The 15,207-nt window shown below is 39.6% G+C and overlaps 1 protein-coding gene across 1 annotated transcript in view; it reads left to right on the top strand.

The window, feature by feature from the left end:
• The window catches only part of fndc5b (fibronectin type III domain containing 5b), a 31,729-nt gene extending 17,034 nt beyond the window's left edge, over positions 1 to 14,695 (top strand). Inside the window, exons 4-6 of the mRNA XM_028461483.1 lie at positions 2,808 to 2,897; positions 10,197 to 10,387; positions 13,961 to 14,695. Of these exons, the coding sequence (XP_028317284.1) occupies positions 2,808 to 2,897; positions 10,197 to 10,336 (230 nt within the window). The 3' untranslated portion in view covers positions 10,337 to 10,387; positions 13,961 to 14,695. The remainder of the gene's footprint in view (positions 1 to 2,807; positions 2,898 to 10,196; positions 10,388 to 13,960) is intronic.
• Positions 14,696 to 15,207: the final 512 nt, after the last annotated feature.

Below are 15,207 nucleotides of genomic sequence, written 5' to 3'. Positions count from 1 at the left end.
TTGATTTTAAAGACATCAGATATATTGTCAAAAGTGCCACTTTATTGCTGTGATTGTCCTCCAGAGTTAAAATGCATAGAACAATCCCAAAATAAAAAGTAAATGAGGCGCTGTCATTCAACTATTTCCAGCTTTAACCCAGGTTTAAGCAAAAGTGCAACAGCGCCTTCACAGTAGCTTCAATTTTACATACTTTACATATTTTATAACAATTAAAAAAAAAAAAAAACTCTTCTGTTAGCATCTCAGCATAGTGCAAAATAAAAAAAATTAAACATGCCTGTGGCACACATTTAGCCTACTCCAAGGGTTAACAAATGTAAACAAAGAAGGGGGCTGGCTCACATCGGAACGCGAAAAAGTCCAAAAAAATTGGTAGGAATTTATTTATTTTATTTTTTTTTTTTTTAACTCAAATTTGCAAAATAAAAATCGCTTTTATCTACAAATTCTATTAATCAATTAAATCGATTTTTTTCCATCAGCCCTACTTTGCTGTTTATTTTATGTTTTTCTTCCTGTGTTTTTACAATTCTGTAAACCATTCCTATATATCTTCAGTATATGTGCTTATTGTTCTATCTACTGCCACCTACTGATAAGGAGTATTTAATAACTCTTTCTACAATAATCAAGGCACTGACAGCCCTATATAGCTCAGTAATTGCAGTAATAATGGCAATAAAACACAATTGGACCAACTGAGTGAAAACTGACACTTTTATGAGGTAAAATGTTTGAAAACACTGGACTATTCTTGTATCATATTTCCCTAAAATACAACCCTCCACGGTGCAATATCCCTATATTCCACAGGATGTGTAAAGGAACAAAACCATCCTCACTGTGAGAAGAGTTACAGCCTTTAATTTATGGTCGGCTGTCTGCTTAGCTCTCTTCAGTTCTGCAGCAATATTCATTCCCATAAAACCTTGAGGATTCCCAGTAAAACCACACATATACTGTAGCCTCGGAGTTGTAGGTTTGATTACGCACCTGACAGTATGGAACAATTTAATAGGCGCTTTCAAAGTTTTGTGAAACACTTTGAGATCATTCTTTAGTACATTATTTCTCAAATGGGGGTATGTGCATTCCTGTCCTATTTTACCCCTCTTTCCTGCCATCGTCCCGTATTAGTATTTTCCCGTAAATATCCCGTATTTTAATGTAATAATTATTAAAAGATGCCTTACTAAACTGAACGCCGTCACTAGCTTCGTGAGAACTGCCACCTGAAATGGCCTGAGTGGCAGTTCTCGCGAGATTAGTGCCGACAGCGGCAAAAAACACTGAAACAACTCAGAAGAGAGATGATGTAAGAAGACGTTCCGGCTAAAAACACAAAGAACTGGTGTAAATACGTTGTTAAATGTGACAGAGAGTTTATCTTCCTAAAGAGCAGCAGGATGGGACACAGTTACACGTTCTGTTAGATTAATAACTGAGATTTTAACGTCTACCACAGCGGAAGTAATGACATAAGTCATCATGAAAAATCATCCAATCACAAGCGCCACAAATATACACTGCTTTCAAAAAGTGTTAAAGGATGTAGAGTCTGTAACAAATGTGTCTAATAAGTCATTAGTGAATACGGGGTTGGGGATCTCATGTGGGGCCGCCTGGAGTTTCAATGGAGTCATCTGAAATTTCTGAATTTTTTTTTAAATGATTTCTCTTTTTTAAAAAAAAAATCAAAACAACACACAATCTTATCTTTTAGCTAATCTTTCACTTTGTTAAATGTAACTATATTTAAGTAAATCTAGTTCAACTAAAATGCAGAAAAAAAAAAAAAAAAAAAAAATCTGAGTCAAACATGATCAAAAAATTCATTCTCGAAAAAAAAATGTCTTCGGGCTCGCCAAAAATTCTTTATATCAAAATGGGGTCAAGATCCAAAAAAAAAAAAAGGTTGGGAACCACTGCACTTAATACTGTTTCTTTTCACTTATTTACAAAATGACATTCTTTAAAATGTGTGTTTTCACTCATTCATTCCATCATTATGTTTTAAATAGTTTTCTAAGCTAAATGTTGTCATTGGACAAAGGGGGTACTTGGATTCAGAAATAAGAGAAAGGGGGGACTTGAGCCTAAAAAAGTTTGAGAATCACTGATTTGGCAGAACTTTGTCTAGACTTGGTTTCACTATATTTTTAGACTGCCCTAAATGCAGAGCAAACTGAAAAAAAAAAAAGTCTGTATTTTTACATTTTTAATTATGTCTAAAACTTAAATTCAACTGATACAGTAAAATAAACCGATTAGATACTCCTAAATTAGTTACAACAATTAATATTATTTTCTCTGAATGCTCTTTGACAATAACTGGCAATCAGAATATCAGACTGTGCCAAGTCTAGTAATAGGAGGAAAGGTTGTGGACAGTTTGAACATTAAGATAAGACGGGGGTGGCACAAAGACTGGTGTTTGGCAGTGGTGAGTGGGAGGTTTTTCCGGGGCAAACCTCTGTCCTGGTGCAGATGCCAAAGGGCTGTCAGCGAGAGAAATACAGTGAGCAATTGGCTGGAGAGCCAGCTCTCTCTCTCTCCCCCTCTGTGGACCTCTACGCTCTCTTAGCTTTAATTACAAGGACCAGAGAGAAGAATTTAAACTCGCTGGCTTCTCTGCTCTCCTGTCACCCCCTTTGATTCCGTTATCTCTCCCTGCAGAGTTTCAGACTGATGGCAATTTCACATTTGCTCTCTGGGACAATAAATCGCAGCATTCACTTTGTTGACTTTTTTTTTTTCCCTGTGTGTGTGTGTGTGTGTGTGACGTGTGTGTTTTCACTCTGCAGATGAGGTGACCATGGAGGAGGTGGGTCAGGCTGCTCAGCTGAGGGCCGGAGAGCTCATCATCATCGTGGTGGTGCTGGTCATGTGGGCAGGTATGGCTGCTGTCACTGAAGTCCTAATGGTAATCCACAGTTTTTGGTGTATAATGAGCTCCTATGAGGACACACACACACACACACACACGCTATGGCCCTCATCCTTGTGTGATAACGGGTGCAAATCTGAGTGCACATTGTGTCGTACGACAGGACCGATGTGGGACTTATGAAACATTTGTATGTCACTAATCCCAACGGATCAACGATCAAGTGTTGATAAATGCAGTGGCTGAATTTTGTCGTCATTAACATGTTACGCCAAACAAATATTCCAGATTCAGAGGCCCCGCCCACTGAGGTCAAACAAACACTGGCAAGAAAATAAACAATTCCGAGATGATAATCAGCATCCTCACAGCTGAGGTGGAGAAAAGCAAACATGTGCTTTTCAATAGTGTGAAAACTGGAATATAAGGAGCTCATTTTAAAGGAAATGAACATTGTTTCCGTATATAAGCCTTTTCACACTCTCGGAAATCTCGCGTGAGTTCAATGGTCGAGAGGAATAAACTCGCCTTGGCTGACAATGAGTCTGACAGAGATTTAGATTATTTTTACCGTTAGAGCATCGATTCCTTGAAAGATTTTTTGCGAAAATGTGGTGTCGGTTTCCAAGGCAGCTAAAGCTAATGCTGCTAAAGCTAATGCTGCACACGAGTTGAAAATTCAGTTTTTCCTGCTTTTTAAACAGTGACCAATCAGCTGATCAGTGCTGTTTCACTTATCGTCCTATTACAGTCCATCCTGTGCACTTTCTTCAAATTTGTAAATTTATTTAAAATAATTACTTAATAAAAAATGATCCTGGACCTGGCTAGTGAATGGTTTACGTTGTAAATTTACCTTTTCAAAATGAAAACTCATACTATTATTTTCACACTCAAATCTTGCTTGTCCCATCAATAATAATGATACGATTTGTTTATAAGCGCTTTCCAAAAACTCAAAGACACTTTACAGTTGTTAAAACAATTACACAAATCAAAAAAAGAAACTAACAACAATAAAGGTAAATACAGAAACAAGTTCTGATGAACTACGGCCGGGCCCACAGAACGTCTCTCTACGTCTTCTACATTGAAGTGCCTTTGAAGCAATATATCACACGACTACGTATGTTCCGATAAATTTAGAAATTACCGAAAAGGGGACGGGCCCACGTCCCCCCCTTTCAAAAAGGTCTCTGAGAAGCTCTTGACGTCTGCTCATAGAATATCCATTTCAAATTAGAGCCCGATTCAACGAGCATTTACGGAGGAGTAGTCATTTTAAATTGGCGCCCCTGTGGCACATATGGAGTAATGGGCCCTATTCATATATTGGTATGTGTCAATGATTTGGTACCACCAACTGTCGTAATATTTGACTCACAAATAGATGAGAAAACGACTTTCATGGAAATTGCCAAAAAAAAGGGGGGTGAGGACCGGCCCCTAATTGAATTGGGTGAGGCATAATCGTAATCTACGTTGAATTATCTTTAAAAGGATATGTCACACGACTATGTTCCCATAAATTGGGAAATTACCGGAAATGGGCTCAGAGCGTCTCATCATATTCATTCATAGAGTATTCATACCAAATTGCATTCCGATCTAACGAGAACTAACGGAGGAGTGGTCCATTACCCCGTGACACGTACGGTGTAATGGGCCCCATTTATATATTGGTATGTGCCAATGATTCGGTACCACCAACGGTCGTAATATTTGACTCGCAAATAAATTAGAAATCGACTTTCGTTTTATTTTTTTCTTTAAATCAGAAATCAGAAGAAGAAGAAGAAAGTGAGTGGTGTTTTGAGTCCGGTAGCCCCGCCTAAAAATACATAATCACCAGTTAAAAGCTTGGGAGAGGAGTGTGGAAGCAGTGGAGTTCTGTCGTTTTGATATTGCTTCTCTCATCGGTTTTACAAAAGTGCTCGGATATGTGCATCATTCCCAGGTAGAATCCAAATTCCGCCTGCTGGAGACCCAGGTAGTCTGTGTTTTTGTGTACCAGGTGTAATGTGCTGCTGAGCTGCTCCCATCAGTTTTTAAAAGTGCTCGAATCGGCCGAAAGTGGCTTCAGCGGAAAACCCTGGTCCCTCCCCGAGTCTGAATATGTGTAATATTAATAATACAAACACTATTAAAACACTAAAGATGTCTGGAATAACATTACAAACGCTGTTAGGTTGTAAATATCAATAGAGTGGACGAGCTTGTTGAGCAGGTCGCGCATGCACAGAGTGTGAAAAGGCTTATTGGAACGGACTCAGGCTGAAGTTTGAATGAAATTCTCAATAACTAACTTAACAAATGCCTAATGATGGTTTAAAGGAAAGTGTACTCATTCACAGCCTAAAAACGTAGATCCCTGCTATTTAATCGAGACACTGTTACATTTTGGTCAAGAAAAACTAGAAACAAACCTCATATCAGGGCAGAAATCCTGAAAAGACACGCATAAGTATGTAGTTTATTGGCCTCAGTTGTTCACACATTGGAGGCAATAAATAACAGTGAATTTATTGAAGGAAAACCAAAAGTGCAGGTTTCAGTAATAACGTGGGCTTTTTTTTTTTTTTTTAAATTCCTTTTATTTTGTTTACTAATCCTTTTGATCTGTTCTGAATGTGTGTCTGTTTATCTTTAAACGACAGCTGAGGCTTGATTAATACTTTATTTTCAGACTCAGTCACATTTTGCTGTGCTGCAGCACACTCAGATTTGCGTACACGAAGTCAGACCAGATGTGAGATCTGAGGATAGCGTATGATCACGTCACAATTGACAAATACTGCGTGAATTTGGTGGAACGTGCGTTGTACGCTCAGATCTGAACATAAGAACAGTTGATAAATGAAGGACAATGACAGTGAGAAACATAATCCCCACCCAAACTGGGGTACGGGTACCCCCTGGTGTACGCAAATTGTCATAGGGGGTACGTGAATGAAAATTTTAAAAATGACAACATTGGAAACTAGAATATGAATTGAGCAGTTAATGTTAATGCTAATGCTAGGTTATTATTATTAGTAGGCTAATGTTAGGTTAATGCTAATGCTAGGCTAATGCTATTGCTAGTTTAATGCTATTGCTAGGGTAATGCTAGGTAAAAGCTAATGCTAGGTCAATGTTAATGTTAGGTTCATGCTTGGCTAATTATATTGCTTTGTTAATGTTAATGCTAGGTTATCGCTATTGCTAGGCTAATGATAATGCTATGTTAAAGCTAATACTAGGTCAATTTTAATGCTACATGCTAGATGCTAACGCTATTGCAAAGTTAATGCTAATGCTAGATAATGCTAATGCCAATGATAAGCTAATGCAGTGCAATGCGGGCCAGCACCTGCATCCTCACTAGCATTTTCTCCAGGAAATGCAAATATTCTAGTTATTATTATTATTATATTATTAATCAACTGGATAGTAAAAATCCCTGTAGGGCTACATTGTATATGACATTACATTATTATGTTTTTTAAGTGTGCATGAGCAGGGGGTACATGGCTTCAGGTTAAATGTCTGAAGGGGTACAGGACTGTGAAAGGTTTGGGAACCACTACTATAAGGAATGCATCTAAAAGGAAAAAATAAATAACAAAAAATGTTTTATTAAATTACATTTTTTAAAAAGTAGTAAAGCTAAAACATGTTCCCACTCATAAGCAGCTGCTTTGTAATCACATTTATTTACAGTAGTAACTTTACAGATTATCAATGTACTCCTGGACATAATATGTTTACTAGCTCTAGCCAAACCCCAAGGATTCAACCCAGTCCAAAAAGAGACCTGAAAGAACCCTGAAGTCATTAGTTAGACATTAGCAGAGAGCATCACAGCTTCGTTCTACAGTTTATGAAAACGTTTACTCTAACTCGGTAAAGCAGAATGTATCATGGCCTTTTTAATGATATTTAAGGTATAAACACAGCATGTAACCTTGATCTCTTTCATTAGTGGAGACAAAACTGATCAATGGAGGGGAAAAAGAGGTCAAAGTGTTGAAAACAAAGCAGAGAATAGTGTGTTCTGCTGTAATTGGACCCATGGGGCTTGCAGGGAGGTATCACTGTTAGATACCTCATTCTGCTCTTTGGTATTGCAATGATCAGACAAGCATTGGCTGACATAAGCAGAACATATTAAAATCAACCTTCTACATGCTCCCCGTCTACAGGAATGATTCTCTTTCTCTTTTAGCCTTTGCATCTGTAACTCCTCGCCATGTTTTTCACCTTTTGGAGTCAAGGCGAAGGTGGTTATCAGATCATTAAGTTCCAGCTGTAATCTGTTCAGGATGTGCAAATTATGCTGCTGTTAATTCCATCCAATTACAATGAACTCAAACCTGGTTACGATGCGTCACCAACTGCTATTTATATACATTAGTTTATAAAACACAAAACAGTAAAAGGGCAATTCGATATTTTTCAAGTGGTGACACCAACTGTAGTGTATAATAAGAGTCATTATTCAGTGAACCCATTGACAGTGGGATGTATGTAGTATAATTACATTCTGTAAAATAGTGTAGCTCTTCCCATGCTGTACTGACAAAAGGCAGGAGTCCTTTATGGGCTGTCACCTAACTCAGCCCACAATTAGCAGCAGCTGCATTGCATCAATTAATCAATGAACGTCCTCCTCTCCCCTACCGACTGCCTTTCCTTCCTTTTTTATTTGATTTGGTCAGCTTCATTGTCACATCTCGTCCAGAAACCTTCTACGAGCTTTCTGTTTCTCTCACGTTCTTTTGATTTGTTTACAGAAGAGAAATAAACGTATTCCCCTTTCAGAATTGATTCATAATGACTTTAGAATAAGCACGTCTTCAGATGTTTTTTTTTTTTTTGTTTTTTTTTACCAAGAAGATGCAATTAGCCCTAGAGGTGTCTTCTTTATTAACCTGGCAAGAGCCAGATTGATGTGTAGCCCCTCCCTCTACCTCGAGTTCTCCACATCGATCTGGGTCTGTGTCTGGCGAATCCTTTCAGAACCAGGGAGGGACATGAACAGAATGCTTCAAGCTGATTGGGCGAAGCGCCTGTCCACCATGATTTGTTTTAGCCAATCACATGGTAACAAATGATGATATCGTCATCGGCATGCGCCGCAGAGACAATGCTACAACAACAACAACAACAACAAGGTTCTGCTGTAGCTCTTTCAAAAAGGAAATGCTGGATTCTTCTAAAACTGAGTTTATAGCAGCTTCCACACGTTCATCCTCCTGCGTCGACATCTTTCTGTTTTGATTCGGAGCTATGCTAATAGAAGTAGCCGAGCTCGTTCCTCTCCCTGCAACTGCAACTTCGGTGCTTCTGCCTTTGTCACACTAGGATATCCCGCCCTAAACCACAACACTGCCTCATGATTGGTTCTAACCGTTTCGGTTCGGTTTTGAAAGGCAAAGGCGGGATGGATTCTGGTGCTTGTGAACACCAGGAGAATCCATCTTGCAGGCAAGGTTACTTCTTTATGCCTTTTTTAGATAGGCAAAACAAGTATGTCAATGAACATACAATTTAAAGTGTAATTGAACTCTAAAATCACTTTTTCTGCTGAATACATATATGCATTGGTTAGATATGAAGTAATGTACTTTATTGATCCTAGTCCCACTCTTCACGTTTTAGTCTAAAGGTGCGTTTACAGCAAACGCGACTTCAGCGACTATAGTTGCTTAACTCGCCTGTGATGAGTGGCTTGAGCATAGTTGCGCTTTTTGCTTCGTTTTTCATCGTTTCATCTACCCCAGTAATGTGACGAGCGGGGGAGTGACGTGAGGAGAAACTCATGCAGTGAGTAGATGTCGTGACACAGCGACACTGGAAGTTGCTTGAAAAGTTTAAAATTTTCAACTCAGATTGTGCGATTGAGTCGCTGGAATCGCACAAGTCTCTTGAAGGGAGGTTGCTTGACGTCGCATCATTACGTTGATTTTGAATGTGTTTTAGTCACCAGAGTCGCGTTCGGTGTGAACGCACCTTAAAGTTTCAGTATGTAAAATCGTGAGAAACAACGACAATCCCCCTCCCCTCCATTATCAAAACTTATTAACCTGCTTTACCGGTATCCTCGTGAACGCGCATAACTGTGGAGATCTGAGCGACTTTTTTCTCAATAGAGACTAGTGACAAATGTAGGGACTTTATCTTGTGTTAGTGGAGAGTTTTCTGGTCTTTTAGAGACTCTGATATGAATGCACGTATCACTCTATAGTTACTGCCCGGAACAGCTACTGCAGCCGTCCGCTCGTCCTCATCACACAGCTCAGAGAGGTGGCTGAGAACCACCAACCCAGACTGCAAAAGGAATTGCGTCTGTTCTCCCCACCTTGTAAAAGCTTCTCTTAGGTTTACACACAATGTAGCCCATTTGTTCTCACTCTCTCTCTGACACCAGTACGTGGGGCCGACCCTGCACAGTCACGGAGATCTGCAAGGACACAAAGCGGTCCGTTCCACCCCAGTATCTTTGTGTCTTTAGACTGTTGCTTCACCGTGTTGGTCTTCCTTTTTACGCTTGATTTGCCGTGTAACTGTTGTGTCTAATGTTGCAATGGAGACTTCTCCTGCTGGAATGTCCACCAATATACTTTACTTCTAGGATGAGAACACGCTTCGACATTAGTCGGGCAGAGTGACTGCCCTCTATGGGTTGAACGCCAGCAATTACAATTGAATTTTGCTATTGGCTGAGATTAGATTAGTGACATCACTCACTGTAACTGTTGGCCCCGCCCCTCCTATAAATACACAGCACTGTGGGGGCGGGGCTGCTGTGACTGGGTGTGTCATAACTACTCCAGGAGCAACGCGCACATTCAAGGTGTCAATACAAACACACGCACACAATCCCAACGTGACACACACACACTAGGAAGACACTAGTTAGTGAGTTGAGAAAAGTTGCGTGAGTAAATTTACCATGGGTTTTTATTTCTAATACTGGCAAAAACATCAGTTGACTGAAGATGTTGAAGCTAGGCTAATTCAACAACTTTCCTGGATAATTAGTGTTTTTTACTTTTACTGAAGGAAAGGACGTTTTTAGACACCCAGAATTTTACATTTGTCTGATCTCTTGTTCCTAAATTAAAATATATTTCTGTCCATAGATTGGTAATAAATGTAATCATCTGTACTGTGTGTACATGTGTATTTTTAGGAGAAAGATTTTCCTCTCTTCTATAGACATCATCAATCTAGATGTTTTTGCCAAACTGTCTGTTCTCAGGAGAAATACCCACACTGTCAATGACCTAATGAGTGTTTGTTGTTTGACAATGTGTCCCAGGGGTGATCGCTTTATTCTGTCGTCAGTATGACATCATCAAAGACAATGAACCGAACAACAACAAGGATAAAGCCAAGAACTCTTCGGAGTGCAGCACCCCTGAGCATCCACAAGGGGGGCTACTGCGCAGCAACGTCTAGGACTGGCTCATGTCGCCTTCTGCAATATCTAACTGTCAAACCTCAGGACAGGTGAGGAAAAGATGCTAGCAGCTACCTGCTAAATGAACACATAAATATCTGCCTTTTCACAACATTAGGTAACACTTTACTTGAAGTTTTATACATAAAGGCTGACATTACACTGTCATTACTATGACATGACACCTGTCATTAGCATTAATAAGATGTCATGAAGGCTGTCATTAAGTGTCGTTCGCTACCCTAACCTTAACCTTAACCCTTAACCGTGACCCCTCAATTATAATTACAGTTGCGTCATTAATAATTAATTACAATTATGGTGTAATATTTTAATTTTAAAAGATATTTTACCATCATAATAGTAATTACATTACAATAATTGACTTTGTAATTGTCATGAAAGTTCTATAAAAATTGTAAATTATAATTTAACACAAAACTGGAGAACCATGTTACAGTTCTATGTACAGTTCTACACATATGTAGTTAACAATTATTAAAATATGTTTCATATTAAGCTTTCCCACATTTTACAGTTTGCCATTTATACTGACTCAAAAAAGGCTCAGACGCCCACACGAAAAATATTAAATCATATATTTGCATTGATTAAGAAGCCTAACAAGGTAACCAATAAATAGGAAAGAAATCAGATGATAGATATTTGTTTTTAGTGTATTTTACTGCTGATTTAGGACCTGCTATCATAAGAGATGCTAAAAGGAAGGAAGCTAACACAAGAGGAATGTTAACTTTTATTAGGTGATTTATTCCAGGCTGGTTACTGTGATCGTATTGGACTTGTAATTGAACATGGGTAATTGAAAATGTAATTATAACTGAAAAATCTAATTGACCCCAACCCTGACCCTAAGCCTACTAGATCCCTCCACTTAACCCAAAAAATGCCAACCTAGCTCCAAAGGTGTATAATTTAGCGAACGACACTTAACTCACTCAGTGCCATTGACGAGATATCTCGTTATTTGCATTTTTTCACGGGGATTACTAGAAAACACCCTGGCGGAGGTCTCTCATCAATATTTAAGCTGTGGGGTGTTGTAGTGACCAATTGTGTCCAGAAGATGGCAGCAGTGCACCTTTAGCTGAGAGATTAGCCACTGATGCTACCCAGCAAAGGAGGAAGAAGCAGGAAAAGAAGTGAGATTATGGCTCTATGAAGTGATATTGTGATGTATCCAGCAGCTCACAGCGCCACATACTAACACAGAACATGTGTGGACCTGAGTGGATTATTGATAATGTTGTGATCGTGAGATAAAACCATCAACTAACCGGGCCAAACGGGTCATCCCTGCGTGTCGGGGGGAGGGGGGAGGAGGGGGGGTGTGGAGGTGGGTACAAAATACCCCCAGCCTGTGAGCCAGAGAGCAAGATAATAGGTGACGTGTAGGAAGTAGCAGTGCACCTTTGGATGTGAGATCATCCATTCTCATCGGAGCTCAGAGGGAGAAAGAAAGGCGTTTACGAGACAGAAAATGGCGCTACGTGCAGAGCTGACGTTCCCAGCAGCTCACAGCAGAGTTAGTGTGGAATTCATGGATAATGTGGCGATTGCGAGATAAAACCATAAAAAACGGGGTAAGCAGTAACATTCTGTATGTCTGGGATGAGGAGGAAGTTGTGTGTGTACAGACTGACGGGAGAGAAAGTTGGAGGAACGCCAAAATACAGTAAGAAATTCATTCAACTCTGACCCAGATGGATAAATAATAATAATTTTGCCATCAAAACCCACTGTGTTTTTTTTTTTTAGTTTTATATTAGGAAACGATGTTCAGATGTTAGAGTTGTCACTAAAGCAAAAAAAAAAGCTTTAAAGTCACTGACAGGGTTTTTTTTACAAAAAGGCTTTTTTCTCAGCTTTTTGCTCTGAAACTGAAGATTTGTGTAAAACTTGCTCTAGTCAACGGCTGATTACAAAAGAACGAAACAAGCCAGAAACATTTTTTTTTTTATGAAAGTAGAGGCTTCAATCTTTCAGAATCTGGTGTCAGATTTCAGATAGTCATAGTAGAAAATATTCTGTTGGTCTTTAAAAATCAGTCAAAGTGCTCAAAAACGGCTGGCACTGAGGGGGGTAGAAAATCTCAGAATGGCTGGCACTGAATGAGTTAATGACACCTTGTTCATGCTAATAACAGATAATGACAGCGTAATGTCAGCCTTATGTAGTTACCCACTGTCTATTTTATTCTTGAAAAGAAGACGTGCTGTTGATTGATCCTGGTCCAACTCTCACCATTTCAGTCAAAGTATTTCCATTTGGCATATTTAGTTGTAAAATGTCAGAGAGAAATGTGAGTCGGTTAGATTAAGAGAAGAGTGAATAGAGAAGTATCTTGATTAATGAGTAGCTAGTTAGCATAGCATAGATTGTTCATTGGAGATTTTATAGTATAGACTGGGCGTGTCTTAACTGCTTCAGGAGCCCCGCCCATAATCAAGGCATTTTTTAAATTTCCCTCCGAGTGGCATGTCAGGAGAAAGCAGGGGTTTAGTTACTAATTTAGTTGCTAATTCATTTTCTTCTCCTCCTTATCTTTATTAAATACAGGAATAGTGCATTTAAGGTGATAATCATTTGTTTATCACCTCAACCGTTGCGTCGCATTGGGTCACAAACACGTCAGATCAAGTTAAAGATGATACGATGTCTGCTCCCTGGGAACCTACACTGCAGTGTTCACAGTGGAGGCGCGGCACCAGCAGCAGGGGCGGTTCATAATTCTTGTGACGTCACTAGCATTTGAACCGCTCGTTTTTCAAAAGAGGACAGAGAAGCAGCTCAGAGAGCAGGATTATTGAGAATTTCTCAGAGATGCAAGAAGGAAGCCCAATAATACTTTGGGAGTGTTTTTGATAAGGAATTAACATTGTAACAAGGTTAAAAGCTCAAAAAAGTTAATTTGCATGATATAGGACCTTTAAAGGCACACCGTGGACGTTTTGACCTAAAGAGTTGACCCATATTATTTTAAATAATTCCTCATGCCAATATACAGCGCTTGACAGTATCAATGCTCCGAACGGGGCTTTCCTCTTGAAATACAGACTGTAAGTTTGGAGAGACGGACCGTCTTTTACCAGGTCATGTGACTTGGAGAATGCCTGGAGAACATTTCACTTTACGGCAGTCACGTGACCTTAGGCTCGGATATATATAGTTCCCACGTGACGTCAGAACATACGGGCATTTCCCGACCCGGCGCCATTGCTGTGGGCAGCTGAAACAAGTTTAGAATCTGTTTACAGCCAAAAGAGCACAATATGGTAGTTTCGTGTTACGTTAATGGTGCACTAATTGCTGCGATAGTTCAAATCGTGGATTCTTTAGTAAGGGAAGTCGGCAAGTTAGATCCGTAACTTCGAGCCAAGTTACAGGTCAACTACTGTCTGCATACACAATCAAAATCAAGGGAGGCTGGCCCGACTGACTGACTTGATTTTTGCGACAGTGCTGCGGCGCTTGTGGCCACTAGGGGCACTTGCGTGAAAGTTAACCCCTAGTGGCCAAAAGTTACACAGTGTGCCTTTAAAGAGTTTACATCATTAAGCTGCTGCTAGCATCGTTTCTAAAATGCTGTGACTTTGTTTCAGCCATTGAAACCCACAAAGAGGCATCTGGGAATAACACTGAAGAACAGAAAAACAAACTTCCTGAGATGGAGAACTCCTCACAAATACTTACCACAGGAGCTGAACCTGAGAACAAAACTGAGTTCACTTTTCTTTTTTTTTTACCAAATGTGGACTGCAACCTCTCTGCAGCCAAAATGAACTCCATCGGACAAACAATAGATGTCCGTCAACATCCACTTGAAGAGCACTGCTTGATTCATACCTTCTGGTTACTCCCCATCAGTACCATCAAGATCATGGAGCATCGTCCAGATCATGGAGCATGGATGGCTCAGCTTCAGGTTTGTGTCACTGTGACTGGTTCAGATTCCAGTCTGTACACAACAAGACAGGCTGAATTGTAGACAAGGACTGTCTGTTTTCTGTCCGTCCTGCTATCATCATTACCTCCTGACTGTCTGTGTAGCAGCTCATCTCCCTGTCTTATGTGTCACTGTCTCTGGAATAAGCACATCGCTGTTTGGTGCTCCTCCTCTCCTTCATTACAGTTTGATTTTATCATCAGGTTAAATGTATTGAACTTTACATTCTTTTTCTCCTAACCATTAGTCTAATGAGGCGGCTCTACTCTCTTCTGCTTTCACCGAGCTGAAAACCCAACTCTCTTGTCAAGGCGAAGGATAGAATCTGACACCTTTTCACAGGTTTTGCTCAAGGGAGTTGGATAACAATGTCTGAGCAGCTAAAATATCCCATCACCCTTAAAATTCAGTGGTTTGCATGAGAGTTACCATATGCTGTCTGCCTGCAGCTGCAAATATGACGAGGATCATTGCCGAAATATTTGTCCTGGTTCCGATTTGGCTCTAAACCATTGTGTTAAATGCATTCCCTCTTAAAATCCATCTTTGCATATAGAAAATATACAGTATTGACCATAAGTAAACAACAAGAAATAGAGAGAAACAACATTTACCATCCAAAATGAAATACAATTCAGAACTCTCAAGGACTGGCACTCAATTCTTATCATATTGTGTAAGTTTACTGACACTAAATGTAAATCTTTTTCAGATGAGGACATTTAGTTTAGTCAGTCAATCCATGAAAGCACAAAACCAATTTTTTTTAGTTGCCCTCTTACTCATGTGTACACGAGAGGCATTTAACAATATCTTAGACTTACCCTGGATTTCCTCTGGATCTGTAACTGCTGTGGAACTGCTGTCCAGCAATCCCCATCGCTTCCGGTTTTGCTACGTATC

This window comes from Gouania willdenowi, chromosome 11, assembly GCF_900634775.1.
Source record: "Gouania willdenowi chromosome 11, fGouWil2.1, whole genome shotgun sequence".
Lineage (NCBI taxonomy): Eukaryota > Metazoa > Chordata > Actinopteri > Blenniiformes > Gobiesocidae > Gouania > Gouania willdenowi.
Note: the sequence above shows the minus strand (reverse complement) of the source record. Positions and strands in the feature narration are given on the sequence as shown.